At 51.3% G+C, this 27,112-nt stretch overlaps 1 protein-coding gene across 16 annotated transcripts in view; it reads right to left on the bottom strand.

Annotated features, from left to right (window-relative positions):
- AGAP1 (ArfGAP with GTPase domain, ankyrin repeat and PH domain 1) overlaps positions 1–27,112 on the bottom strand; it is a 540,980-nt gene that overhangs the window by 306,938 nt on the left and 206,930 nt on the right. For all 16 annotated transcript variants that reach the window (XR_006221027.1, XM_042995745.1, XM_042995748.1 and 13 more), the window contains 3 exons: positions 20,557–20,642; positions 18,020–18,161; positions 13,418–13,552 (listed from right to left, as the gene is read on the bottom strand). Coding sequence is in view for 15 of the 16 variants with exons in the window: in XM_042995745.1 (XP_042851679.1) it covers positions 13,418–13,552; positions 18,020–18,161; positions 20,557–20,642 (363 nt within the window). In the remaining variant the exon portion in view is untranslated. The remainder of the gene's footprint in view (positions 1–13,417; positions 13,553–18,019; positions 18,162–20,556; positions 20,643–27,112) is intronic.

Genomic DNA, 27,112 nt, shown 5'->3' with positions numbered 1-27,112 from the left:
ACGGCGTCCCACCCAGTGGGGGGGCAAGAGCCCAGCGGAGAGACCGAGGGCAGTGGCCTCACCCCAGACCTGCATGGCCACCCGCTCAGACCTGGTGTTGGACCAAGGACGCAGACCCTAGAGCGGGACACCCGGGCTGTCATCAGGCCAAAAGAACTCTTGGGGAGTTCCATTAAGAGTACGACAGACTAGGGGCGCCTGGGTGGCTCAGTCGGCTAGGCGACCGACTTCGGCTCAGGTCATGATCGTGAGTTCGAGCCCCGCGTCGGGCTCTGTGCTGACAGCTCGGAGCCTGGAGTCCGCTTCGGATTCTGTGTCTCCCTCTCTCTCTGTCCCTCCCCTGCTCATGCTCTGGCTCTGTCTCTGTCTCAAAAATAAATAAATAAAAACATTAAAAAAATAATATGACAGACTAAATAATAAATGTCTATTATACTCTAGTAAAAAAAGTACACATCTTTTGACAAATTTTCTTCGAAGTCTTAAGTTAGATACAAGGCAAAAAAAAAAAAACCCAAGAAACAAAAAACCAAGAAGGGATTTGGGTCCCTTTAACCGCACAATATATCATTTCATCTTTATTTTGTCCTCCTCCCCATCCCAATGAATGAAACTTTACTTCTGTATTCCTGTACTGCTGATCCAGTAACTTCACACGCTTTATGGACTGTATCTTATTACAGGCCTAAATGATCTCTTAAACCACTGTGTTAGTTTTATTATGTCTGTATTCTCCACAGTGACAGCAAAGGGGAAAAAATACGCCAGCGAGAACCATCCTTACGAGCTCTTTTGATGCCCCCTGGTGGCAAGTCACTAAATTACAAAATCAAGTACTTGAAAGCAAACATTTCCTTTCTGCCATATTTTCACGGAGTCTCAGAGACCTCTTTATAGATCCAACGTTCTCTTACCCACATATTCTATTACGTGAAGACAGTATGTGCAGACGAACTTTTATCACACAGCTTATCGCAAATAATTCATATGTTGATTACAGTGGCACAGGTAACCCCAAATTCCCCAGTGGGGATGTGGCTCAATTTTATTGAAAATAACTAAAGGAGCGTCTTCATTCACTTCCAGGTTTTAAAATGTAATCTGCGGGGGCACCTGGGTGGCTCAGTCGTTTAAGCGTCTGACTCTTGGTTTAAGTTCGGGTCATGATCTCATGGTTCGTGGGATTGAGCCCCATGTCAGGCTCTCCTCTGACAGGGCAGAGTCGGTGTGGGATATTCTCTCTCTCTCTCTCTCTCTCTGCCTCTCCCCCACTCACTCACTCTCAAAATAAATAAACCTTAAAAAAATGTAATCTGTGGCCTTTAACACTTCCAGAACAAAGGTAAGACCATGTGGCTGAGACAGACACACCTAGTCTCTCACTTCTGACGGTGCTCTCTGGCAGGATGGCCTCATGGGCCCTGCCTGCTCATCTGCAAAGTGAAGGGCCAGGCTAGCCAGGCTCTCACGTCCTTCCAGACATGATACCCTACAAGTGTGCAGTTCAGGCAAGAGATGAATTTAAATGCAAAAGGCGCCTTGGTGCTGCATTTGATAACAAAATTTTGGCCCAGGTACAGGAGTATTTCTAGCATCCAGATGACCGCGTCAGTGTTCAGTATTTTTTTCTTACGGTTTACACACGAAGTAAAATGTGAGGGAGCTTCCTGAAATTCCAAAACTCAGACCAAAAAAACCCTTGGACTGCAGGACAGCTGTGGGAAGACGGAACGCAGCGCCCCCTGCAGGCAGGCACGTGTACGAGAGGAAGAACTGCAGAGCGCCTCAGGGGGGCGCCACCTGACAGCGCGGGGACTGGGACAGAGAAGCTCAAGGTGCCATCGCCCGGCTCTCCTCACGGCGCCAGGCCTGACCATGCGACAGCTGGCCAGACGGTCCCCCAGACGGCTCCCTTTTCTGTCAGACGGGGCTGCTGTTTGCTCGCGGGCCCAAGGCAGGGGCCAGGGGCCAGCGTACGATGGTGGCTGAAAGTGGGTGGCATCTGAACGGCAGCCTTGAAAGGTAAGGACACCACCACGTGCTCGAGTTACTGACGCCGGTGCCGGCGAGGCGACTCAGGATGTGACGGAGGAAAAAGGATGCACGTTTCTGCTTTCGTTTGCAGAAAGTGCAAAGATGAAATGGTCTTCTTCCCAGATTTTGACACATCTAATGTGAAACGATGAGGTAAGATCTTCACGTTCGCCAGTGGGGACATGTGCTTCAAGGGTTCGGGGAACTGGTCTAGAGGGGGTCCCCGGCCGCCACTGCAGAAGGACGACCCCCGGGGCAGTGCACCCGCGCTCCGGCCGCAGGCACGGCGGACCAGTCCCGGGACCCGGGGCGGGCGCGGCCCTTCTCGGGAACTGTCCTGGGTGGAAACGAGGCTGGGTTTCCGGGGCCCCTCAAACCCCCCCGGGGCACTGACACGACACGAAGCTCCGGGAAGGGTTTTCTCCACTCCCCTCAGAAGTCACCCCGCTGCGGGCGTCTGTCTCGGAGGGGACACGCGGCAGCGCACAGGTAACACCGCGGGGCCAGAAGGGCCGGACGGGGGAGGGAACCCCAGCTCCGACATCGCGGCCACACACGGAATCGGGGGCGGTCTCTGCGCCGCTCCAGCCGCAGAGAACCCCCCGGAAGCACCGAGGCCACGTCTTCAAGAGCAGCGAGGCCCATCTGCTCCCACGCGTCACCTGCCACGCCAGACCTCCGACCCCCATCTCTTGACCAAACTCCTGCCTGCCAAAGAGGAGCTGCTTTTTACACCGAGAGACAAACTTAGTGAAAACAGTATTTTGAAGAATAAAAAAAAAAAAAAAAAAAAAAAAAAAAAATACCACTATGATTCTTTTCTATCTATAAATGATGAACGTTTCTAAACAGAAAATACCCAGTGTGGCCAGGGTACAGAAGAAGGAGGCCTGAGCGGGGACGACTCCCTGGACGATTTGGGGACAGTGAGGACCGACAGCCATGAGGCCACGTGGGCCACTGAGCCGGCAGTCTCCCCTCCAGAGCGGTCTCCTAAAGAAAGGATTAAGGATGGAGACAAAGACTTAAACAGAGAGCCCTCCACCGAGGCCCTGAACCTGAATCAAACACATAAATGGGGAGGGGGGACAACCAAATACCTACTAGGCGATTGGACCAAAAAAGTAGTTGTATTCACTTAATGGAATGCAATGGAATAATGAGAAAACTTGTAGAAAAAGTACGGATGTAATCAAGCAGGTTCTCCAACGTCGTGAGGCCCGATACCCCACTTTCTCTGAACACGCGGTCATGCACGCGGCCACACACCCCACCCCGTAACAACGACAGCCCCCGGGCGGTGGCGTTGGGGGCCGTCTTTACTTCCGTATCTCCTATTCTTTAAAAACCTTGTCTTTAGCAAATCGCACAAATCCAACTTAGTCATCAAAGTTTTTAGCCTATTTTTCTTCACACAAACACGGTTTCAACCCGCTCCGCACGGCGGACTTCTCCCTGAAGCCCGGGAGATTCCATACACCTGCTGCTGCGCCCTCTTCTCTTCACAAAGTCTGCAGTGACGCCGCGTGAACCACACGGGCCAACCGCAGACCCCAGGCCTGCCTCGGGGGAGGCCCGGCACCTGCTCCGAGTCGGACCCCCGGGCACTCTTGGAGGTGACACTGCCCAGCACCCTCCCCCGCCCAGCTCAGGAGTATGCACAGGTATCGGCGCCCGTGGAGTAAAGCTACGCCTTCCGGTGTCAAAGACTTTCACAAGTTTCCTCCCTGGAGGATTCTTCTTCCTTCTTTCTCGTGAACAAACACATCGGGGCTGCTACTCCAGTCATTAGCGGACAATTCCTCAGTGAATGGAGGCTCCTCAGAATCTGGCTATGTCCGTATTCTCTAGGGGGAAATAATGTTGTAAAATAAACCAGACTCCCCAGCCAGAGAAAGACAAATATCATATGACTTCACTCATATGTAGATTTTAAGAGACAAAACAGAAGAAGAACGTAAGGGAAGGGGAACAAAAATAATATAAAAAGAGGGAGGGGGACAAAACCTAAGAGACTCAAATACAGAGAACAAACTGAGGGTTGCTGGAGGGGTTGGGGGTGGGGGGATGGGCTAAATGGGGGAGGGGCACCAAGGAAGACACGTGTTGGGATGAGCACTGGGTGTCATACACAGGGGATGAGTCACTGGTCTCTACTACTCCTGAAATCTTTATTGCACTACACGCTAACTAGCTTCGATGTGAATTAAAAATATAGAAAGAAAGAAAGAAAAAGAAAGAAAGAAAGAAAGAAAGAGAAAGAAAGAAGAAAGAAAATTAACAGAAGACTTCAAAATAAGTTGGAAACACCAGCTACGAAGTACAACAATTTCCGACTATGCTTTTTAAGTAATATTTTTGTATCCTTTTGATCAGAGGCGGCGGAGGGTTAAATAGGTCAAAAAGTACATCACCGCTTCGTCATTTTAAAAACATTACGAAGAGCAGAATCCCGTGGCATCGTGAACAGATTATGAACAAAAATAAAAGCCATTTGTATGCATTAATGATACATCAAGCTAATTCAAGCTGGCTCAAGCCGTTAACAGAATCCTGGGGCACGTCCCAGCTCCGAGGCCACAGCGCAGGCAAGTATTAACACGACCGTTTTCTGTGTCATTGATAAAATTAATTCCAGGAGCAAAAGAGAGGGGTCTTAACGTGAAAATCAGGATAAAGCACACGTACTAGGAGCGTTGGCAGTGTGTGAGTTAAAGCAGGCGTCTATGTGCGCATGTGTGGGGACTGGTGCCCGCACGAGGCTGCCGGTAAGGGAAACACAGCACAACATGTTCCCGACCAGGGTGCAGCAAAGCCTCTAGTAACACGGTAAGTCCACAAAACTGTGAAACAGAAGATTATTTATGGTCTCTTGTTGTTTGTAACAACATCAGTCTTGGTATCAAGACTTCAAGAGGACTTCTTTGGATGTTATTTTTGAAAGAATCAAAATGCCTTTTTCCTTGTAATGCTCCCCTCCACCCCACCATAAATGAGTTTAAGAATTATCGACTTTCGGGGCACCTGGGTGGCTCAGTCGGTTAAGCGGCCGACTTCGGCTCAGGTCACGATCTCGCGGTCCGTGAGTTCGAGCCCCGCGTCGGGCTCTGTGCTGACAGCTCGGAGCCTGGAGCCTGTTTCAGATTCTGTGTCTCCCTCTCTCTCTGCCCCTCCCCCGTTCATGCTCTGTCTCTCCCTGTCTCAAAAATGAATAAACGTTAAAAAAAAATTTTTTTTTAAATTATCGAGTTTCACACGTAACTGTATCGTAAGGGCCAGCAGCTACAGTCGGTGAATCATACCCGTAATTGAGATATTGCCCCCTACCTAAACATTTTCCCTTTGGATATAAGATTTTAGGCAAATCAACTGATATTCAAAGGACATAATCCCTCTTGAAAAGTCCAGCCTCTGGGTCCACTGTTCAGTTCAACGGGGGAGAGAGAAACTCTCAAAACGGAGTTTCTGGACAAAGAGACTCCAAACAAGAAACGAGCTGATATCATACTTGTGTCCAATTCAAAACAATATCTTCAGACACTCAGATTATTCCCAGGTCATCACCTGCAACAAGTTCTCAAATGAGCCGACAGTGTTCACTGTCACCCGGTCACTTCACAGCTTAACTTCACAGATTCCCTGTTTGTCAGGCAGATCAAGTGCCAGATGTCTGGCTCGTCCATAACATGTATGTTCACAGCTTCTCAACTCCAAGAAGTTTTTAACTCAAACTTTTTTCCCCTAAAAATACTAATTCAAAACTTCTTTTGTTATTCTCTTGGTTTTGCTTTTGCTTTTTTTTAGCCCCTGAAAATACGACTTACTACAGCTAACGCTGATTATTTCAGCTTTGGTATTATTTCATTTTGTGATTTAACTTCGTTATAGAGAAAGCATCTCTGTAAGAAATAAACCAAATTTAAAAGTGCTGTAGCATACAGGAGCACCTGGGTGCCTCAGTCGGTTAAGCATCCGACTGTTGATTTCAGCTCAGGTCATGATCTCACAGTTCGTGGGATCAAGCCCTGCATTGGGGTCTGTACTGGCAGCGTGGAGCCTGCTTGGGATTCACTCTCTCCCTCTCTCTCTCTGACCCTTCCCAACTCATGCTCTTCCCCTCTCTGAAAATAAATAATAAACATTAAAAAAAATGCACATACGGGGGCGCCTGGGTGGCTCGGTCGGTTAGGTGTCCAACTTCGGCTGAGGTCATGATCTCGTGGTCCGTGAGTTCAAGCCCCGCGTCGGGCTCTGTGCTGACAGCTCAGAGCCTGGAGCCTGCTTCGGATTCTGTGTCTCCCTCTCTCTCCACCCTCCCCCGCTCATGCACTGTCTCTCTCTCAGAAATAAACATTAAAAAAATGCACGTATATAAAGGGTATTGACAACGTCATGCTTCATACAACGAATCAGTGTAAATCATTCACGCACTTTCCCATCCAAACATAACCGAGGGCTACGGCAGAAACAGAAAGACCCACCCAAAGCTACAGATTCTTCCTCACCGCACATATACGCTTCCCACCCACAGCCTCGACCCAAAGTCTGCTTCGTGTTAGCTCCAGCTAGGTATCTCTTCCATTTAATGAGAGGTTATAAACCATGGGCCAGACATGGCCCTTTTGGAATCAACTTGCAGGTTCTAACTTCCATGGGATCTGACTACATTAGAAGCCGCCAGGCAGCGACAGGCAATGACACTTGTGGTTAATGATGACAGCAGAACGACGGCCAAACTGGGGCCATGCCCGTGGCACTGGACTCAATGAATTCCCTGTAGAGGAACCTGTTGAGTGTTTTCCTTCTCTTCCTTTCTCCCGTTTGGGCCATATGTACGTAACTCTCACCCTTGTTCTTAGGAAGTTCTAAAATACTAACCCCTAGGGGCGCCTGGGTGGCTGAGGTGGTTAAGCGTCCGACTCTTGATTTCGGCTCAGGTCATGATCTCACGGTTCGTGGGTACGAGCTCTGTGTCAGGCTCTGCACTGCGACTGCTTGGGATTCTCTCTCTCCCTCTCTCTCTGCCTGCCCTCTGCTCCTCTCTCTCAAGATAAATAAACATTAAAAAACAACTTTCAATATGAACGCCCCTGAATAAAGTGTAATTTAAGCAGCTGAAATTTACCCCGTCATAATATAAACTAACTACCCACCCATCTGTCCCGGGAAGTCTTGAATGTACAACTTTTCGGTGCAGTGGGGGGGGGGGGGGGGGGGGGCAGTGAGCATGCTCCAAGGGCGGGGGGGGCGGGGCATGGGGACACGGGGCCAGCGACGGGCACAGAGGCACAGACAAAGCCATGGTCAGAAAAGGACACGCAGGCTGACGTCGGCTGTAAACAGGGCCTATTAAGATCTACTATTTGACATCAAGTCCTTGGAGTGTGACATAAATATCAGTCATTATTACAAATGACAAAAAAAATACAAACGAACAGACACTTCAGGACTCAGTTCACCTTTTCAGTATGTATTCTTAAATGCCAATGTACACAGACATATGGCTTGCCTTTAAACGTGAAAAATCTTACTTTTGAAAGCACTCCTTTGGAAAAAGAAATCTACCAGACATAAAAATAAATGGACTCCGATCTAATCTCAACACAATAAAGAGAAAAACAGCAGCCACAACACAAATAATAAAAGAGGCCACCCCCACGATGGAAATTACGCCGGTTCCCAGAAAGCATGGAATAGGCCTAATTGACACATCCTTTAGCGGCACAAACAAAAGACGGCGGCGTCAGCAGAACACCACGCGGCACTCGGACCAAAGTCCCCGAAGATTGCTCCCACTTAATGACGCTCTAATACATGCAATTAGGTTGTACAAACCAGGCTCGGGAACACAGCTACTCCCATGCCGGACGCTCCCGTAATGAGGACCAGGCAGCCGCATACAATTCATGAGGAATGGGATTCTGTGCACATCAGGATTTCCGTCTTTGGGAGCGAAGGCCAGAAAGCAAAGGGAGGCTCCCTGACTTCCTGAAAACCCCCGGGCCAGCCACACAGCCCCTCCTGGCTCAGCCCGTAGCACGGGGGTCCCCGCGCCCAGGTGAGCCGTCCGCAGGCCGGGGGGCACCTAGGGAACAGCTTCTTACGAAGGTGCTTTCCAGAGCGTGAAGCGCCACACGGTTGTAAAGAGCTGGCGTGACGGTGCCGGGAGCCTGATGTGGGTCCTCCCAGAACGGGACCACGCCGTCAGACAGAGGCCCGTCCACAGGACAGCGCACGTCGGCGTGTAATTCCCGGAAGCCCGAGCGCAAGCCCGGGTTATGGCAGCACCAGCAATGGGCAGACAGAGCCCTCCAATGCCGTCGACCAGCCTCTCCACCCACACGCACCTAAAACCGAACCGTTTCTTATGAATGCAACGCAGATCATCTATTCTAGAGTGAACAGTCTTCCACGTGGGATCGCCGAACTGGACAGTGTCCAGTTCGTAACCGGATGACACGGTGACAAAACTCGGCAGCCCTGGGGAGAGTCAAGCTGACAGATGGTAATTTATAATTTATCCAGATCTTGGTCAGTACGGATCTTGACCGGGTCTGGCAATTACTGTCGGAGCAGAATAGGTTGCAGACAGGCTTTCCTATTGTCCTACGAATACAAGCTGAAGAAGGTAGGGAGTTTAAGCTTTCCAGGGGAGTGTGCTTTAACGTCTAATAGGATGCTTTCGGTGGGATTGAACAAATGACTACAACTTCAGAATATACGTGCTCAGAATACTGAATTCGGTATACAGAACAGCTGGTGTCCAGATGCGTTACAGGAAACCCACATAGAAAACGATACTGCTTTACAATACAGGCAAATCTATCAGCTCATTTCAGGAGAGGGAGCGAGGGAGAGAGGGCAAGGGCATAAAAGGGCTTGGGTGACAAACTAAATTCTTTTGTACTACCACCAAAGGTCTACTCATTCTGTATGAAAGGGGAACCACTTTTCTTTAGACATCAGCGATCTTTAAAACACCACATACTAGTCAGATCCCATCATACTCCCCCCCCCAAAAAAACGTAGGGGTTCTATTGGCTCTATGCCAAAAAATGTCAAAACAAACAACAAACTGATTCTACCTCCTGCTTGGTTGGAAGGAGGGAACTACACTGTGGCAGTTCACTACACCCGACACGCGGCCATCACACAAGCACCGTCGTCGAAGCAAAACAAACTATAAGCGAGGACATTCACGTAGGATAGGAAATTTCCAAAAGAGAAATTTCCAAAAGAAAAGAGAATAATTCACCATTTCCAAAAACCCACTCTGAGGGAACGAGAATCCCCAACGCTCTGTCATGAGGATAAGGCGGCAGGGTCCACTTTCTTCCTCCCAAGATGGCGCACGTTGATGGTCTAAGGGGCCCTTCAACCGCTTACACACATGAGTTTTTACCTTTCAGCACTGCTCGGCCTTCGAGGGGAGGAATTTATTTTTGTCACTGAGTCCTAAGCATCGTAGGTTGTCCCTGAACATCTACGTTGAAAACTCCCACCACCCCTAGCCAGAAGCTCAACTAACATGGCACAAAAGATGTGTCGCTGCAAGGCCTTCTCCCACTCAGCTCGTTGCCTCAGGAAGTGAGGGAAACCCTTCTTCAGTAAGAACCCTAACATCAGAGGAATGACGTCTACAGAGAACGAACTTTATTCTCCTGTAATCCTGTATCTTCATGTATCCAGGCCCTGAGAGAACAGACAACCCGGGGCTTCTGAAAAATCTAATGCCGACCCGGAAATCACCATTATAATGTTAAAAATACAAAAGCTTGTTGCTGATCTCCCAGACACACCGGGGGCAAACAGAACTGCACAGAACTAGACAGACTGAGAGACGTGGGGGGTGGGGGGGTGGGCACGTGCAGCCCCAGGTTGCCTCAATCCCCTCTGGTCCAGACTTCGGTGGCCCAGGGCTCCTGTAGGGCTCTCCAAACAGATGGGTAACCACGCCTCCACGAGACCCGGCAGCCCAGATGCAGAACCGGTGAGCACGTGCATTCTCCAAAGGTGAATCTTATTTATAAGACCCCCTGTGGGGGCCAGATAATTCTGCTGTGCTAGCCACACACACTCGGCAGGAGTCGGGTCAAGGGTGATCCCGAACCTCTGCGAGAAGGTGACAGAAAGCAACCTTGTCCGTCACTCGCCCCCCCCCCCACCCTATGGCAAGGTGCAAGCTTAGGTCTCTGGGTACTTGAATTTTCACCTCGCCAAGGCCCTCCCTGTTCTCTACCCCGAACCAGAGGCACGGTGCAGGCAAGGCTGGTGCTCAGGTGAGGGACTCAAAGAATAAACAAATGAACAAATGGATCCATCTACCTCCCTGCCTCCTGACCCCACTGGGGCTCATAAGGATGCTCCCTCCTGAATTACTTTCCGAGAGCCATTTGAAAACGACACCACGGAGAGAAAAGTAAACATTCTGTCTTCAGTTTTAGGACACTAAGAAGGCGAAGTTAAAGAAGCAAAGACTAAAAGTCCCCGGTATCTTAAAGAAGAAACCTGGGGAGCCAGGGGACTAGAATGCTTGGCCGGCAGGGGCAGGTACAAATAAGGTCTTGCTGGGGTAACAGTCCAGCCTGTTTTTTCTCCAGCAATAAGCTAAACCTTACAAAGAAACCACGTGCCCCTTCTTTCTCTTTCTACAATGCAACGATAAAGAGTGCGTAAATAAAAACAAGTCCTAAGGCTTGACAGAAAACCGAAAGACAAATCCACATGAACAGTGTCAGTGAGTGTGCAGTGAACCTGCGTCCCTGAAGCCACTCTGCCCAGCCTTCCCCCAGGTGAGTGGGCAGGACCCAGGTCCCTGCTGTGTAATGACAGGATGGTTAAGGCTCTGGGCTCTTGGTCCCAAGACAGGCGTCCAATCCAGGCCCAAAGCTTTTGGTCCAGCTACGTCATTTTTCTGAGCCTTGATTTCTTGAACTCTGAACCCTACGGGGTGTTTTTTCCTTAAAGACTAATACAGATTCTTAACGTTCACGATTTCTAAGTACCAAGCACAATCTCCACTCAGTCAATAACTTTTATTGGTAACAATTAAGGGGTTTATGTATGACCTAATAAAAAGATATACCACATAATTACCCTACAAAATAAGAGTAAACCCTTATTTTTTTTTTTAAGTTTTATTTACCTATTTTGAGAGAGAGAGAGAAAGAGAGAATCCCAAGCAGATTCTGCCCAACGCAGGGCTCAAACCCACAAACCACGAGATCCATGACCTGAGCCAAAACCAAGAGTCAGTTGCTTAATCGACTCAGCCACCCAGGTGCCCCAACTCTAATTTTATTTTTCAAACTTATCTTCATATAAAGATATTTTAAGGACAAAATCACAATAGTCACAGAAGCTGTCATATCGTGAGCCTTATTTCCTTTTCTGACTCTGTACAATCCAAATGTTTAACAGGAAGGCATTATTTCTAAAAGCAGAAGTAACAAAACAAACGTATTGAAAACCTCCTAAGCCTGGGAAAACTCCCAAGAGCGTAACGTGCTTCACCATTCAAATCCCAACAACAGCAACACCTTAATATTACGTGAGATGATGATGTTTGGAAAGGCCCTTCCCCTCCCCTTGCTGGCATCCCAACTTGCAGACAACAAAGTGCTTCTGCACACACTCTGGAGGCAGGGCAGGGATGCATAACAATCTTGGCCTCCCCTACTATTTACTAATTCTTAGGATTATGGTGTATGCGTCCACTTACTTACGGGAAGTTCACGTTTGCGATAAACGCACAAGTGAGGCAATCATTGCGGAGAATAAGCTCACCCATACAAGGAAATTCCGAACATCCCCATCAGGGACCGACGCGCTTTCCACCGAGGGCCAGAGGGTCCCCGTTTCAAGCTTCGTGGGGCCCTGACGTCTTAGTTGCCACCCCTCAACTGAGCAGTGGTAACAAAAGCGGCCCAGCCGGGGCCACCGAAACCACTACTTACAGAAACAGGCTGTTGGCCAGATTCGGTCGTGGGCCCAAGCTTGGGGACCTTCACGTGTGACAGTTTGGTCGCACAGGGTTTGGGCTGCTTGGTGGAAGACGGCGAGCCTGCCCCGCGGGACACCCTCCCGGGACCCCACACGCTTCTGTGCGGGGCTCTTCACGGGCGACCGTTCAAGGTGCTGCAAACACGGGCCCGCACGGGCTCCACGGGGGCCCCACCACCCAGCAGGGATGGGTACAGCCCGAGGGGGCCCCCAAACGTGCGGAGCAGGAGGAAGGGCCGGGAGACCCCAGGGCCCTCGGCGGGATGCTGCGGTTTCCGAGCGGGCCCTGGGGAGACAGTGAAGACTGCAGGTACAAAGGTCTCTGGAACACACGTTGTGAGAAGGGGTGAGGGTGGGCCACTGCACGAAGAAAAGAGGCGAAAAGCCTAGAGCATGGCGGTGCTTAAGGAAAGGGGAAGAAAACGTGCTGTGTGAAAACGGTCACCTTTGCGATGTAATGAAACAGGTCACAGTGTGCAATTCCTACAGCCCCGACTGAAAACGAATCCGGACATTTAGACGAGCGTTCGCACGTTGTCCCGCAAGCGCAGGCCTGTCACTACGACTCGCACTGGTGCCCGGCAAGGCCGGGGTGACCCGGCTGCTCGGGCGGTCTGCTCTGCCGCCGCGGATGTGAGCCCGAGCAGGGGGTGACCCGGCCTTTACTCCCCACGACCGCGACCAGAAGCGGGACCCTCCGGGGGAAGCGGCTTTCCCCCAGACCTTCCCGTCGCCCCCCTCCCCCCTAGACCAGAGAAACCAAGTCTCCATGCACCCCACCCCCTTCCCAGCCCACACTTGGCATCGGAGTCTGTGCCCGGGGTGCTGCCCCCCCCCCCCATATGGAACCCTGCGCTGCTCCTGGAGAGCCTCCTGTCTGACGCCCCCTGTCCCGGGGGTCCGGGATTAGCAGGGGGGTCACTAATGAATTCAGTCACAAAGAAACAATTCCTGCCCCGTGGCGCTGGCTCCCAGCCACGAGTCGGAACGATGTGCGATTGGGCTTTTGTTCTGTTTTGGGTTTTTTCGGTCCACGCTTGGCTCTCTTTACTCTTTCTGTTTATCCTCCTCAAAGCCCAACATGCGATACATAGGCCGTTTTTAGGAACAAGCCTGAATTAAGAACCAGTAGCCACGGCGGAGAAGAGACGGCAAACAGTCCGACACACCGCGCGCAGAAACCTGCAAACGTCTGACCCTGAACGCCAAGGTCACGGAGCGCCTGCGAACGGGCGGGCGGCGGGGTGGGGGGGCTGCGGCTTCTGAACATGCGCACAGGCAGCCGAGAGCCCCCTCTGGACGGGGGCGGGGCCAGCGGTCACGTGGACGGGGCCCCGCCCACCGGTGGGTCGGTGCCAAGCCGGCCGCGGGGGGCGCTTACCGTCCTGGAAGACGCGCTCCACGTTCAGCCCGTACGTGGCGCACGTCTCGTAGTACGTGCACCTCTTCAGGTCGCTGGACAGCTTCCGCGCCCTGGCGTCGTCGATGACCCGCGGGTTCGTGGAACTTATGGCATCTGGAACAGACGAGCAAAGACAGGGTGACCACGAGTAGCTCGGGTGCTTCCCGCAACTTAAGGACCTGGGGTTTTTAAAACCTAGCTTACCCTCCAAGTAATAATCTCAAACATTTTATTAGAGTCATCCTTTGTAAAAAATCCGTTTCAGAGGATCCTGCTTCTGAAATTTGGGACAAAAGAACGCCTAGTAAGACCAGAAGGAAGGCGTGAGAGTTAAATGTGGCTCTGGAGGAAAATAAAAGGGAAAAAGCCACCCCACGCTCGGTATTTGCAGGTGACTTTCGGTGCAAGAAGCATCCTAGGAAATGCGTTCTAGGAGCATAATTCCTACAGGTGCAGCCATTCACCCGTTCGGTGCGTGTCCACGGAGCCGCCCTTAGGTGTCTGGTCCTATTCCAGGCACAGGGCTACCCCAGTGAACACACAAAAATCTGTGCTTCACGGAGGGGCTACCAGGTCAGCCAGGGAGGGAGAGGTGGGCCGGGGAGAGAGGGGTCAGCTGGGGAGGGAGGCAGAGAACGGGGGCGCAGACGGGGAGCAACCTTGAACCATACAGTGTGGCCACCAGAGCCACGTCAGGCAGGGAAGGAGGTCGAAGGTCCGTGTGCTCGGTGTGATTTTCAGGGCAGCCCCATCTACAGGAAGGCGGCAGGGCCAACCAGCCACCACCTGCGGGGGAGAGCGCCTGGTGTGTTTAAGGGAGACTGAGGCAGGAGTGGGAAGGGAGGTGGGGCAGTCGAGGGGTGTTAGTTCTAACACAGCCGCTCCTGGGCAGACCCACTTCCTACAGGATCTATGTACAGATGGGGACGTCTGAGCAGCAAAGCAGACATGTCAGGCACCTGCCACCAGTCCCCTAAAAAAGGAAGACTCAGCCCTTATTAGCTCAGCGTCCCAGATGCGTCCTATCATGAGCTCCCAGGGAGTTGCTGAGCGCCAGCCTCGTGCCCGGCACACGCCAACGCAGGAAGGCCAAGATGTTAAGGCCGCGGAGCTAGGTGTGAGACAGCAGGCACTTTTCAGGGACTTTTCCTGCCGTGAAGCTTTCTCAGCGGCATAAAGGCTCCCGAGCTACGGGAAACGCCCAGCTGCTCTTTAAACAAAAATCCACTGGTGGGATTTTCCCTACTACCCAGAGGAAGTGCAGCACAAGAGAAGACCTACGAGGCAGCCACAACCTTATATGTTTTGTTTACTTGGGGGCAGAAAGTGCATAAAAAAGGCCATCTTAAGGGAAGAATTTATTCATTTTTTCCCTCTCTTTCTCTTTTTTCTTACTTTTCTTCCTATTTTATCTTCAGCCCTATGGAACAGGCCTGACCTGACAGTTTCCCTCAGAGAAATCAAGACTCTGATTCATACCTCTTTTGCGGACAATGACCCGCACCATCTCGAGAGATGTTCCAGAACTTTCCCTGGCAAGGCCTGTTACAGGGATTTGTTCCAAGAACATCTATCTTGCCCTGTCTTGCCTTACAGGTTAACAAATTTGACTTAAATTTCACAACACTTAAGAAAAAGATGTATTTTTTTTTAAAGGTGTAAACATCTTTTAAGGAAACAGGAGGGAAAAAAGCTTGAAATCTGTCAATCCGGCTGATGATTTATCGCCACCTGGAGTCCCGGACACTTCCACGGCCCCCTTTCCTCTGTGGGATGCCCACCCCGCTTCTGTCCCGTCTCACCTTCCCGGGTACAGCGACACGTCGCGGGTGTGGCCGTGTCGTATCTGCACCTCGTTTCAGTCAGGGCGACACAAGCCTTGTTTTTCGTTCCACCCTAACTCTGTATCCTTTCAGGGCTCGTGCCTTTCTCTCAAATAAATTTAATCTGCAGGCATTTAAAATAGAACCTGCTCGTCACACGTTACACAGCCGCCTCATTCGGAAATGTCTTGTGCCCTGACGGGACCCTCACACAGGCTCCCTGGCTCCACGAGTGGACACGTATTCCCACAGAGCCCCTCCTCCCGCCTGTGGATGAGGCCGCGCCACATGCCAGGCGTCCTTAAAGAATGAACATAATTGTTCATCTTTCCCATTCCAGAACCTCCTACCTCCAGGCCACCAACCCCAAACACCGGGGAGAGAAGCTCAGAGTCCCTCATCTATAACCTGACCCACCTTGTATCTCCAGCATCCCACAAAACCTGTGCAAAAGCACAACAAACGAGCAGGCTTCACAGAAAGCAAGTCTGTGAGCAGTAAAAGGTACCTGGGGGTGGAACCTTCCAGAAAGCCCACACTCACTCCACCATCTCGCCACTGGGGGGCGTCTGGGGCACTGTGGAAATTAAAGGTCTGATCAAGGACCAAGGGGAACTTGCCTAATTGCTAATACTCACGTCCCGTTCGTTTGGGACGGGGCTATGCTGAAGTATGAACGACGTCTCACAAACGAGTGTGAGGAGACTGCCAGGAATCCCTCCTCCACCCGGGCTCCCTGGCTCAGGCGCTCACTCACCCGGGGCCTCTTCAGGCAAAATGCGCTCACTCAACAGATGCTTCTACCGCCAGCAGGAATAGAAAGGGGTAGGTCCTTGCAGTCAGGGACCACGTTAGGGCGTCCCCAGAGCCTCTACGGAGCCTTCCGTCAGCCTCCTCTACAAAGACATGGACCATCCTGGTGGGGGACAGGGATATGCCCTCCTTCGGCTGAGGTGGGACACAGACGGCCCCACTCATCCCCAAGGAAGGGGAGAGAGAGAGAGACGGGCTTCTGGCATCCCAACCAGGACCTCACTAAAGCTAATTACTGAGCTGTAACAATTATAACAGCAACCACTTATCTTACGTGTATGTGCCCACGGATGCTTCCGGTGCCTTACAGAAGTTCCTCCACTTAACCCCAGCCACAGGAGGTGGCAGTCAAGGTCACACAGCCAGGATGCCCCGATGCCAGGACTGCGTGGCCCCAACACCCAGGGACAGGACACTCCACTCTCCACTACCCAAAACCTGGCTGTGTAAGACGACAACAAATGATCACATACAGCCTTCTGGCCTGGGCTGAACAAGTCCCTGCTCCCTCTCACAGTGAGTCCCCAGAAAAAAAGACATTCTGAGTCGTAAATAGAAACCCCTTAACTCGGGCAGGCACTAAGGAGATGACCACACCCGGCCTCTGATTTTGCTCAGAAATACCCTGGGCTGGCCTGCCGGAGTGGTACTCGTTGGGAAGGAGTCGCTGCATCTTCAGGGAAGCTTTAAAGCAGGATCTGCTCTAGACGGGCCACCCACTATAAAACACTACTAAGAATTTTCAGGATGCCACCTCAAACATGCCAACTCCGTACTGGCGCGCCCTTGTTTCCCAGGGACCACTAGGGGGCGCTCAGGCATAAAGAACGTCTTTCCCATCGGGCTGTAGGTGGAATCCACCTGCTCTCAAGGCTTCAGGGCTGGGACCACTTGCAGCATCGGCTGCAAGAGGGCGGGGGGGGGGGGGGGGGCTCCCCATGAAACCCTGACTCTAACATTTCATATCTAGCACACAGATGATGCTTTCAGTTGGTTCCTTGCTACTTCCATTCTTGCAACACACACACCCGTCCCATGCCCGGGGCTCATCTGCCTGAGCTCACTCTCCGCACACTAGAGCCGGTAGCACACAAACAGCTTCTTCAACACAGCCTAGTGCCTGTTTAGAAAAGTGTCACATCAGGGCTTGGAGAAAGGGAGACCAGATGTGGACGTTCTAACAAAAACAGTGTGTGAATAACAACAAAAATGAAGGTATAATCCAAGTTTTCTTGACACGATTATGTTTTAAGTTGCCCCCGTTGCTGACAAAGCAGTTTTTAAAGTCAACCTGCCATCTGGGTCTTAAAAACATTCTATGTGGCCTCTTACTGAAGACCCAGACGCAGACACCGGTACATCAGTGAATCTGATTGAGAACAAGGACACTTAAGGGCTGCACTCTGCTAAGAGGCCAAGTTTTAAGTGACCTAGAAGAAAAGAAGAAACGTACTCACACAGGGTTAATTCTAGACTCTGAGGGGCCTGTTAGGTGAAAAAAAAAACTAGCTACAGATCATGACACATAACAGACGGAGCAAAATAAAACAAAACTCTGCTGTATATAAGAGATTGGTAGAATTTTAAAGATGCACCAGAAGGTAAAATAAACCTTTTAATTGCTTATTAATTGGTTTATGTAACCAAAAGAATTAAGATACCCCTCCTACAGAAAATGACAGAAAACAGATTTTATTTTCCCTAGGGCACTGGGGGAGGGTTTTATTCTGAGGCTGCCGACCAAGTGCTTTCTCCACAGAATCAATTCAGGAAATGTGACAATTTCAGTTTCGTGGATTCTCACTGGAAAAAGCCTTCAGGAGGAAACTATTTCTTCTTCGAAGCATTTTCAGATTCCTCCACACCAAAAACAGAGGCCACAACTCCACTCACTGCTCAAGTGTTGGAATCCTTTAAACTCAACCTGCGTGCAGATGGCACTCACCCTGGGTCCCCACCAGAACCAGAGGGATCTCGCTCGTGTTCCGGTAGGTGGCCATCCGACTGTAGTAGTGGTAAACAGTCTGGAAGCTGATCTCATCCTCTAAGCTGAAGACAAATATAACAGCGTCCACCCACATGGCGAACTGGGGAGAGAAGAAGGGGAGGAGAGAAGAAACTGAGTGACGAGGCTCGGGGACAGAAAGGGTGGGAACGGCATCTTCGTGAGCAGAGGACACGTGGCCGGCAGACCCCTCCGTCAGGCCGAGCCTGAGGCCGGACTCTGGCTGTAACACGTTGCTGTGGCGTCGCTGACGTTCTTCTCGTAACAGCCTGGAACAGGACCCTCCCCCCCTTCCCACCCAGGCCACCCCGTCTCCGAGGACTGCAAACCAGACATGCCTCCCCGTGGAACCCTCTACCCTCCGTCCTGATCCAGCCAAGGGCGGTCCCACAAATGTGAGGCAAACCCAGCCTCATAGCAGAGCCTCTCCAACTCCACAACCACCTGACTCTGGGCCATTTTGTTTTTGTTTTCCACGCATCCAGGGGAAGCTACAGCAAATGTGCCTCGGGGCGAACAACTGCGCTGCCAGGCGCGGACGAGCCTGTTCAGTGCGCATGACCGCCTTGTAAGGCCGGAGCAGCGGAACGGAAGGTCCTGGACCCTCAGCGGCCTCCCAGGGTCGCACGTGACTGCGACAGCAGAACCACGAGCCGGTCAGGCCGGCACCAGAGATCCTCCACTTTCCAAGGGAAAATGGAAAAATCAGTAATAGTAACGTTAATCCTGTTTCCTTTCTCTGAGAAGCCACAGCTCCTAAGTAAGTTTTTACAGCCAAGGTACCAGCTCGGATATACGTGGGGGAATTTGGAGGCGGGGTGGGGGAAGCTCTGACTTCATGTGTTAACTGATAAGCGTATTCGCTTATATGTGGAAATTATACGTGATAAAAATGTAAATATACGTGAAGTCCAAATGAAAAACTGAGATGAGATCAAAATCTTGGGAAGAACGGATCCCGGGACAGGCCCGCCGCCCCAGCAGAGCACCCAGGACCCAGGCTGACACAGGGCACCTACCTTGCCCTCTCTCTACCTGGAGGTATGTTTTTCCTTTCTCTTCCGAGCAGTGAGGTGAGGTGTCCCCACGCATCTGAAGAGCAATCGTGGACCCGGGGACCAGACCGAGGCTGGGAAGTGCACGCCACACCGCATTCTCCCAAGGGGGCGCTCACTGCCCAGCGCCTAGTAGGTGGTGAGCACTCCGTAAACCCCCCCAACCCACCCCCGTGGCTCCCCTGGCAACTGCCACACACAAAAGCCAGTTGATTGGCAGAGTTTTTACACAACCCTAGGATGACATTAGTAGCCCCAAAAAAGTCTTACGACTTCATTCGTGAAGCCATTATGCTTGGGTAAGCTCCAGGAAATATTCGGAAACAATGAAAACAAAGATCACGCCTCCACGTGCCTGGGAACAGTAACTTAAAAACAGGACTTTCTCCCCCTTGAATATCCAAGCACGCTCTGCCTAATTGTGTACAAAATCCTGTCGGGCAGCTGTAAAAGGCTTCATACTGACAGCCCCCCATGGTAGAAATCTTTAATGAGGGGAAGCCGCTGGGCTAAATAACGGCCCTGAACACAGTACGTCCGGAATAAAGGACTGGTCCTCAGTTAACCGAGTAAATGTGTTCTCACGGCAAGACGCCCAGACTGAGACTCCAGTGGCGGGGGGGAGTCATGGTTCTACCCCCAGGTTGGTGCCATTCACAGGCAGAGCCCCGGAGTCTGTGCCCCTTCACCACGTCCACCCTTGGGCAAGAAGTCCCGGCCTCGGCGTCCGCGGTGGAGACGGGACTCCTCAGCACATCGTCCCGCAGGGTCGTCTCGAGGGTTACATGAGCCGACCCACACGGGGCAGGCATTCGCCCACCGCTCCTGGATTCAGCTACCACTATGCGCTTGGCCAGTAAATTATTATGCAAGTAAAATAAGGCCCCGGAGATCAGGTAAACCGCCACCTGTGCTTTTGTATTTCCAGGATGCCCAGCCTTCAGGGAACTTCCGGAGACACCACACTGGGCTGCACGCCGGTGTTCAGAGGAGGCAGACTTGTGCCAAGAAGCCCAGTGAGCAGAATCCCCCACCCCCAACATCGGATTTCCCGATTTCGGACCAGCCACTTTCTCAATGCTCCTGCTGCTCCAGGGAGCAAACCGCTTACAGGGAACGGGAGAGGACTATGGGTCTTTCCAGAAGTCGAATCAACGGAGTTGACAAATGAGCGCAAATCGTGTCTTTCCTTCCTTCTTAAAAACACAAAGTGAAAACCAGCCACGCAGACCTGACTTCGCTCTAGGATTTTGTCTGAAGGAACAACAGGATTCGTTTCTTAGAGAAAACAGGTTCGTGGGGCTTCTGCATCACCTTTCCTGAGCACACCTGATTTCCAGAGCCATTTCTGTTGAATCGGAACCTCAACGCTGAAGCAAACGTGAAAGAAAAGGCTGCTTACCGCTTGCTTGTAATACTTACCTGTGCCTCTGGGGGGCCCCCTTCATCTCTAATCAGCAGCAGATAGCTCTGTCCGTCAACGACGATTTCTTTCTTGAATCTGCCACCTGCCACACACAAAAAATCTCGTTATACAAGAAAGACCGGGAGTGAGGAGGGCAAATAGACGTGGGCTTCGCTTGTGGAAAAATACACCCTTGGCTGTCGCCCTGGAGGCATCTCTCAGTATTTAGGACCAGCAACCACTGGATTTTAAAACAACTACTGAACTCAGATTTACGTGTTTGTCTTTAAGGACCCGTGTTCACTTCTGATTAGAGTGCACAGCCTCCCGTGCAGTGCCAGGATCACCCGTGGCCGAGAAGGGAAGAATTTTAACGTAGGCTTTGTTTGTAAATTCGGGAATCGTCTCTCACTGGGAACACGATGCACAGAGTTCAGAAACAGAGAGCATGGAAATGATCATTCTCTTGTTGGGTTTTGCAAAACGGGAACGAATTTTTCATGCTGAACAGGTGCCTAGTGTACAAGATTTTGGTAAATTCAAGGGCTGAGAACCTGTATTCTCCTCAAGAGAAACCCAGTTTTTGAAAGGAAAACACAGAACATGGGAATGGTGTTTCCGTATTCACGGGGCACAAGTAAGGGAAGGATGCTCGATACTACACACGTGTTAGACAGAACTACTGGATGGTATCTCCCCACGGGTCGAGACAGAGCGGGGCAGCTGGCTGGCGGAGGGGGGTGGGGTTAGAGAGCGCGCTGTGTTAGCGGGGAACCACCAGGGACCCTGCCGGGGCGCCGTGCGTATACATCTGTGGGGCGGGACATGTAAGTGTCCCGTGCAGCTCCTCGCGGCACCCCGGGCCGCCTCGGGTGGACGAGGGAAGTGCGCGCGCCTCTGGGTCCCTCTGCCGTCTCCAAGGACAAACTACCTTCCGAGATTCCGGGCTCTGAATCCACTCTAGCTAACCCTCAGCAGGATTCTGATTTCTTGTTTTTGAGAGAGGAACACATCATCACTGCCTGCTCTCATTTTCAGGCCTTGGCACGGACACCTTCCAGAAACGCCACCTACACCCCCAAATGACCACCCCCTGGAGAACCAGGGGGGCAGAGCTTCCCCGGCCCAGAGGCTGTGTGTCCGCCCTCCGCCTCCAGGGGTCGCATCGGCTCCGGGTGGGCTCATCTTCCAAAGTGAGCACACGTGTGTGCACAGACAGATGTGCGCGCACACAGACGCACATGCACACAGATGCACACACCCACTCCCGGGCACCGATGCAACACGTACAACACACCTGCTTTATCTGGTGTTCAGTCTGCTCCCATAAGAAAAACCGAAGAAAACCTTCCAACATTCAGATCAAACACACAAACTCCCATTCTGATCCCCTGCGTGGGCACGACACTGAAGAAAGAGGGCAGAGGACAGAGAAGGGAACAGGCATGTCTGCGCCTGTCGGAAGACTAGCCGATGACTTCCGGTCCCCAAATCACAGACTCCTTGTAGGTAAACGAGTATGGCACCCTTTTCCCAGCTGAGCTGTCATGACTACAAGGTGAGCCAGGAAGCGTGTGGCACAGAAGCCCCCGACCCCCCCGGTGCGACACGGCCACAAGACTGCAATGCTGGGGGACCCGGCCTCCCTTATTCACCTCTCTCTCTACCTCAGTGTCCCCAGCTGTAAAATGGGACCACCTCATCCAGCGGGCAGGCGCCCACCTGAAGGGCAGTGCCATTGGCAATTACTACTAGCGTTATTCAAAGTTTCTGCCAAGGGTCATCACGCGCTTTTATAAAAGACACACTTAACGTTTAATAAACCTACTTACAATAGAAAAGTTAGCCCAAGTTGCAATAGTAATATCACTTCTGTATTTTCTACAACTTAAAAGAACCTGCTATTTCTTGGTGAGATGAACTGAATTCAGCCTTTTGTGAAAACACAATGTTAGATGGGAAATCTGTACTGGGGGAAAAGCCTTTTTCTTCCCCTCTTGTTGCCAGAGGTCTGACAGGTCATACTGAGAGCGACACGGGAAAACCAACAGGTATTTGTTTACAAATTCAAAAATCTCTCCTCTGGTTCCTGGTGCCTCGATCCAGGCTCCTGAATGAGGGTGACAGTCACCGCGAACCTGCCTGAGCTAACAGTGCACTTCAGACCAAGTCTGCCGAGAGAAGATCTGATGCACGTTTTTAAAGCCCTCACATCACAGGAAAATATTTGTGCTCGCAGCTGAGTGGTTGCAAGGCAGGTCATGTGATGTCACATCAGCGGGGCCCTCTGCTGGGAGGGACTGGTCTGGGCGGCACCTTGCATGTCCACATGCCACAGAGTTCTGCCTGTGCTCAGGGAAACTGAGACGAGCGGTTTCTTGGTAGGCACGGGGGCCGAGCGGCATGGCACCCTTGGGTGTCCCAGCGGGTATTTTAAAAACCCCGGTGGTCATCAAGCATCCTGCAATCTGCAAGTGGCTAATTATCACATCCTAAAAGAGCCACATCAATTTCATGCAGTGCATTACTGCTATTATGGGTGGAGCTGTGCACCCCCAAATTCACACGCTGAAGTCCTAACACCCAGTGCCTCAGAATGTGATCTTAGTTGCAAATAAATCCACTGCACATGTGAGGCATTAAGAGCTCACACTAGCACAAGATGGGCCCCTTAACCAATGACTGGTGCCTTTAGGAAAGGGGAAATGTTGGTGAAGATTAAGGCAGGGGCTTTGTAAGCCAAGAAACACCAAAGATGCCCCCAAACCACGAGAAGCCAGGAGACCGGCCTGGAACAGGTCTGTCTCGTGAGCTGGGACTTCTGGCCTCCAGTATGGCGGGAGAACAAATCTACGTTGTGCCGAGCGCCCCAGTTCGTGGCCCATTGTTACAGCCGCCCTGGCAAGCTAAAATATCCTCCGATGCCAAGTTTCTGTCCTGGTGGTCCGCCATCCCCCAGAATGAGTTCGCACACTCTCTCTCTCCACCCAGCTTATCCCCAGAGCATTTCAAAACCCCCTTTGTTCTCTCCATCCCAACTGTCCATATTCATTGAAATCACCTAGGCTTCTCAGCTAGGTTTCCGCACGAGTTTCCTGCCTGCCTCACACCTGCTCTCAGCCTCAGGCCCACCCCACAGCACCCCACAACCTGAGGGAACCGCACAACGCCGCAGAGCTGGCCCTGAGCCCACGCTCGCCCTGGGACCCTGCCTCCCCACCAGCAGGCCCTGAGCCCCCAGCACCCAAGTGCACAGAGGCCTGCCCTGGGCGTCCTGGCCACACACACCCGATTCCTCACTAATCCGGGTCGTCTCCGGGCAGGAAGGGAGCAGCGGAGCCTGTCCCTGGGACCACACCCGCTCCCCAAGTCCCAGCATCCTTCCGCCGCCCAGCTGCCTCCCCCACCTCTCCAGGGAGCAAGAACTCACTGGGCGTCAGCACCCAGTCCTCCCGGAACGGCGGGGGGCTGACTGAGGACCTCCCCCTTGGACGCCCTGCTCTGCGGCACCTGCGGGGTGAATTTCACACCAACTCTTTCGTTCTCTTCTCTTCATGTGTGTTTGTGGAGCCTTGTTCACAAATGATGGTTCAATCATCGTATTCAAGTCAAGAAGGGTTTGCACTGACCCCTCTGTTTGTTCCTCTATAATCTCTGTCTTTGTAACCTCAGCAAAGGACTCTAGACTTTCTAAAAGGAGGGGTGATCCTTTCTTCCACCCGGAAAGACCCCTCCCTCCCAATTCTAAAATCACTTTACATCTCCCCCCCCCCCCGATATATAATTAGTATGTCTTTTCAATACTTTACAACTACAGATATTAGCTACCGTGATTGGCTTATGTTATTTTTCCTGGTACTATCTATACATACCTCAGGAAAAGAGATTAAATACTCCTATGCATTTGCCATGAACCTGAAGATTTAACAATTAGATAAAATTCAGCCAGGTGCGTAAGCATTAAGAATGGGGTCAATAAAAGTGATAGATAAATAAGCTCCTACCACTGATCCTCAGCAGACTCGACTAGCATGGGGCCACTGTGTACTGGGGAGGCGTGGTCTGGCATGGAAATAAAGCTCATTTTCTACGGATTTCTTTTTTTTTAAGATTTTATCTTATTTTTTTAAAGTAATCTCTACACCCAATGTGGGGCTTGAACTCACAACCCTGAGATCAAGAGTCCTAAGCTGTAGCGACTGAGCCGGCCGGGCACCCCTCTACCGTTTACTTTAGAAACAAAGGGGCAAAGCCTCAGGAGGAAACCGTGTTGCTCCGCACTGGTCCGCATTCAGCAGAGGCCACCACTCTTGCTACTTACATTCGAACACACCGCCCGGTCCCAGGCATCAGATCTTTTCCTCCCAAAATCTTAGAGGGCACCACCAACGCTACAACCTACTTCGCTTTTCATGTAGATTTTTGATGCCTGTTTTATATTCCAATTTCCAATTACTTTCCTACAGGTCTACGCGACCCAATTCTGTGTTCCTAGCACTCAGTGCCCAGTCTTCCCCGCAGCCAACACGATAAATTTATTATGCGGATGCCGCTCAGCTTTCTGGGGCTGCCGGGTATCGTGATGTCACATCAAGTTACTGTTACTTTTCCAAAGTGTCCCCCAACCTGACCTCGTAGTAGAAACCATCAACAGGTGTCTGGCCCGGCACACCTGTCTACAGGTGCAGAGGGCGCTGGGGGCAGGGGAGAGCCGACCCCGGGGGCCACAGAGCCCACACACAGCTGCTGATCTGCCGGCCCTACCGTGGCACCAGGGCCCCGTTCCCGTGAGGACATCTCCACGAGAACAGAAAACTGATGCCCCTCGTCCCTTATGTCCATTCCTTCCAAAGATGTAGCGAGGCCACCAGGGGGAAGCGGCACCACGTTAAGCACTCGGCAGAGACGTGCGGCTCTTCTGGTCCGAACTCAACCTCACGTGCGATTTAGTGATTTCTCTGGTTCACCCAAAGGCAGGTTTTCAGGCTTCCCAGAAAACTTCCCTGTTTGCCTCTGTGTGCCCTTGAGCTTGCGTTCTTAAGCGAGTCCCCTTCATTTCTTCCCAAAACGGGTAAGAGGCGGACCTGACCGTACCTCCCAAGAACGGGGACGCGGATGTACGTGTGCTGTGAACAGCACACCAGGAACATGGCAATTCTAAACGTCTTTCAAAAAGACTCGAGGAAGTCTCTTATGATCCAACGTGATCAATTACTCTAAAGGTCTCAAGATTGAAACTGAGTCCCGCTCTCAATCCTGGCAACCAGTTTTAAATTTGGGATGCTTAGGGTGAGTAAAACAACTGGTCCTGAGCAGGACCTGGGTTCCTTCTAATATTTAATTCACGGTAGGTGGGATCGATCTACAGTGGAGGGCGATTTACACGGAGAGGTCTAAGTGCTCATCTGTGTTGTCATTCTGGTTTAAGGCGGGGTGGGGAAGCAAACTAAATTTTCCTATTAAAAAGAAGCTTTCTTGGGAGTGATCACTGCCAACAGATATTTGACATTTCTGTTTCTATCATCTTGTCTGATGGGACTGAAAGCTATTAATGTATCGTTAACAGTTCTCTGAGCGAGAGAAAGCAATGCTAATAACAGAGACCTAGAACACGCGATAGATCACAAAGCACTCTTCTTCCCACGTGGTCTCCGCTGTTGCCGAGGACACAAACATCACTGCTGACATCCTCGTGTCCCTGGGGAGGGAAAGGTCAGACGCTGACCAAGCCCCCAGGCCAGCGCGTGGCAGGAAGGAAACCCAAACCCAGATGTGCCCAGAGATCCCTGCACTCCTCTCTCCCACGTGAGATTCTGCTCAGACAGGGTGCACGTGACACCACTCAGGCCACAGATGAGCCTCGCAGCCTTTGCGGCATCTCCCAGCACCCAGGGGCCACCTGGGAACACGGGGGATGGCCCCGTCCTTGCTCTGCCCACAGCTCCAAGATCAGCCCTGTACTGAGAGCACTAAACAGAAAACTGCTCACCGTGTTTGTTTGTTTGTTTGTTTGTTTTTCTCCTGTGGATTTTAATCTTCACTTTTTCATGCTTTGGCAAAAGATGAAAATGATTTTTGACTTTCAATCTGCATCTGTAGAGTATATCATTTCCCTTTTCCAAGGGAAAGGGGAGGGGCATCGTCCTAGCCTCTGATAAGGACGTGGCTGGGATCCGAGGCTTCCTGGAGGCACAAGCTGGCCTCGGGGCTGGTCAGCAATCACGGGATGTGGCTGGGGCTGGGACACACATCAGGGACTGAGCCCCCTGTGCTCACCACGTAGACACTCTCGGCCATGAAAACCTTCCTAACATTCGCCTGAAGTGTTCTTCTCCGCATGGCCCCGACAGAACGAATATCCGCAAATTTTATTGTTTCCTAATTATTTAAGACAAGTGGAATGAGAGGGACACTTTGAAAAAGACTAGGATTTTATTTCTCCCTGGGAGAACATTAAAAAAATTCATCGTGAACATGCCAGAAATTTTTTAAAGTTAACTTTGTCTTTTGAAGTGTGATGAAGATACCAAAGGCAGCAACTTATTAACATGGAGGTTTATACAGAGGTTTTGT

Source organism: Panthera tigris, chromosome C1 (assembly GCF_018350195.1).
Source record: "Panthera tigris isolate Pti1 chromosome C1, P.tigris_Pti1_mat1.1, whole genome shotgun sequence".
In the NCBI taxonomy this organism is placed as follows: Eukaryota; Metazoa; Chordata; class Mammalia; order Carnivora; family Felidae; genus Panthera; species Panthera tigris.
The sequence above is the reverse complement of the archived record's forward strand: the minus strand, read 5'-3'. Positions and strand labels throughout refer to the sequence as shown.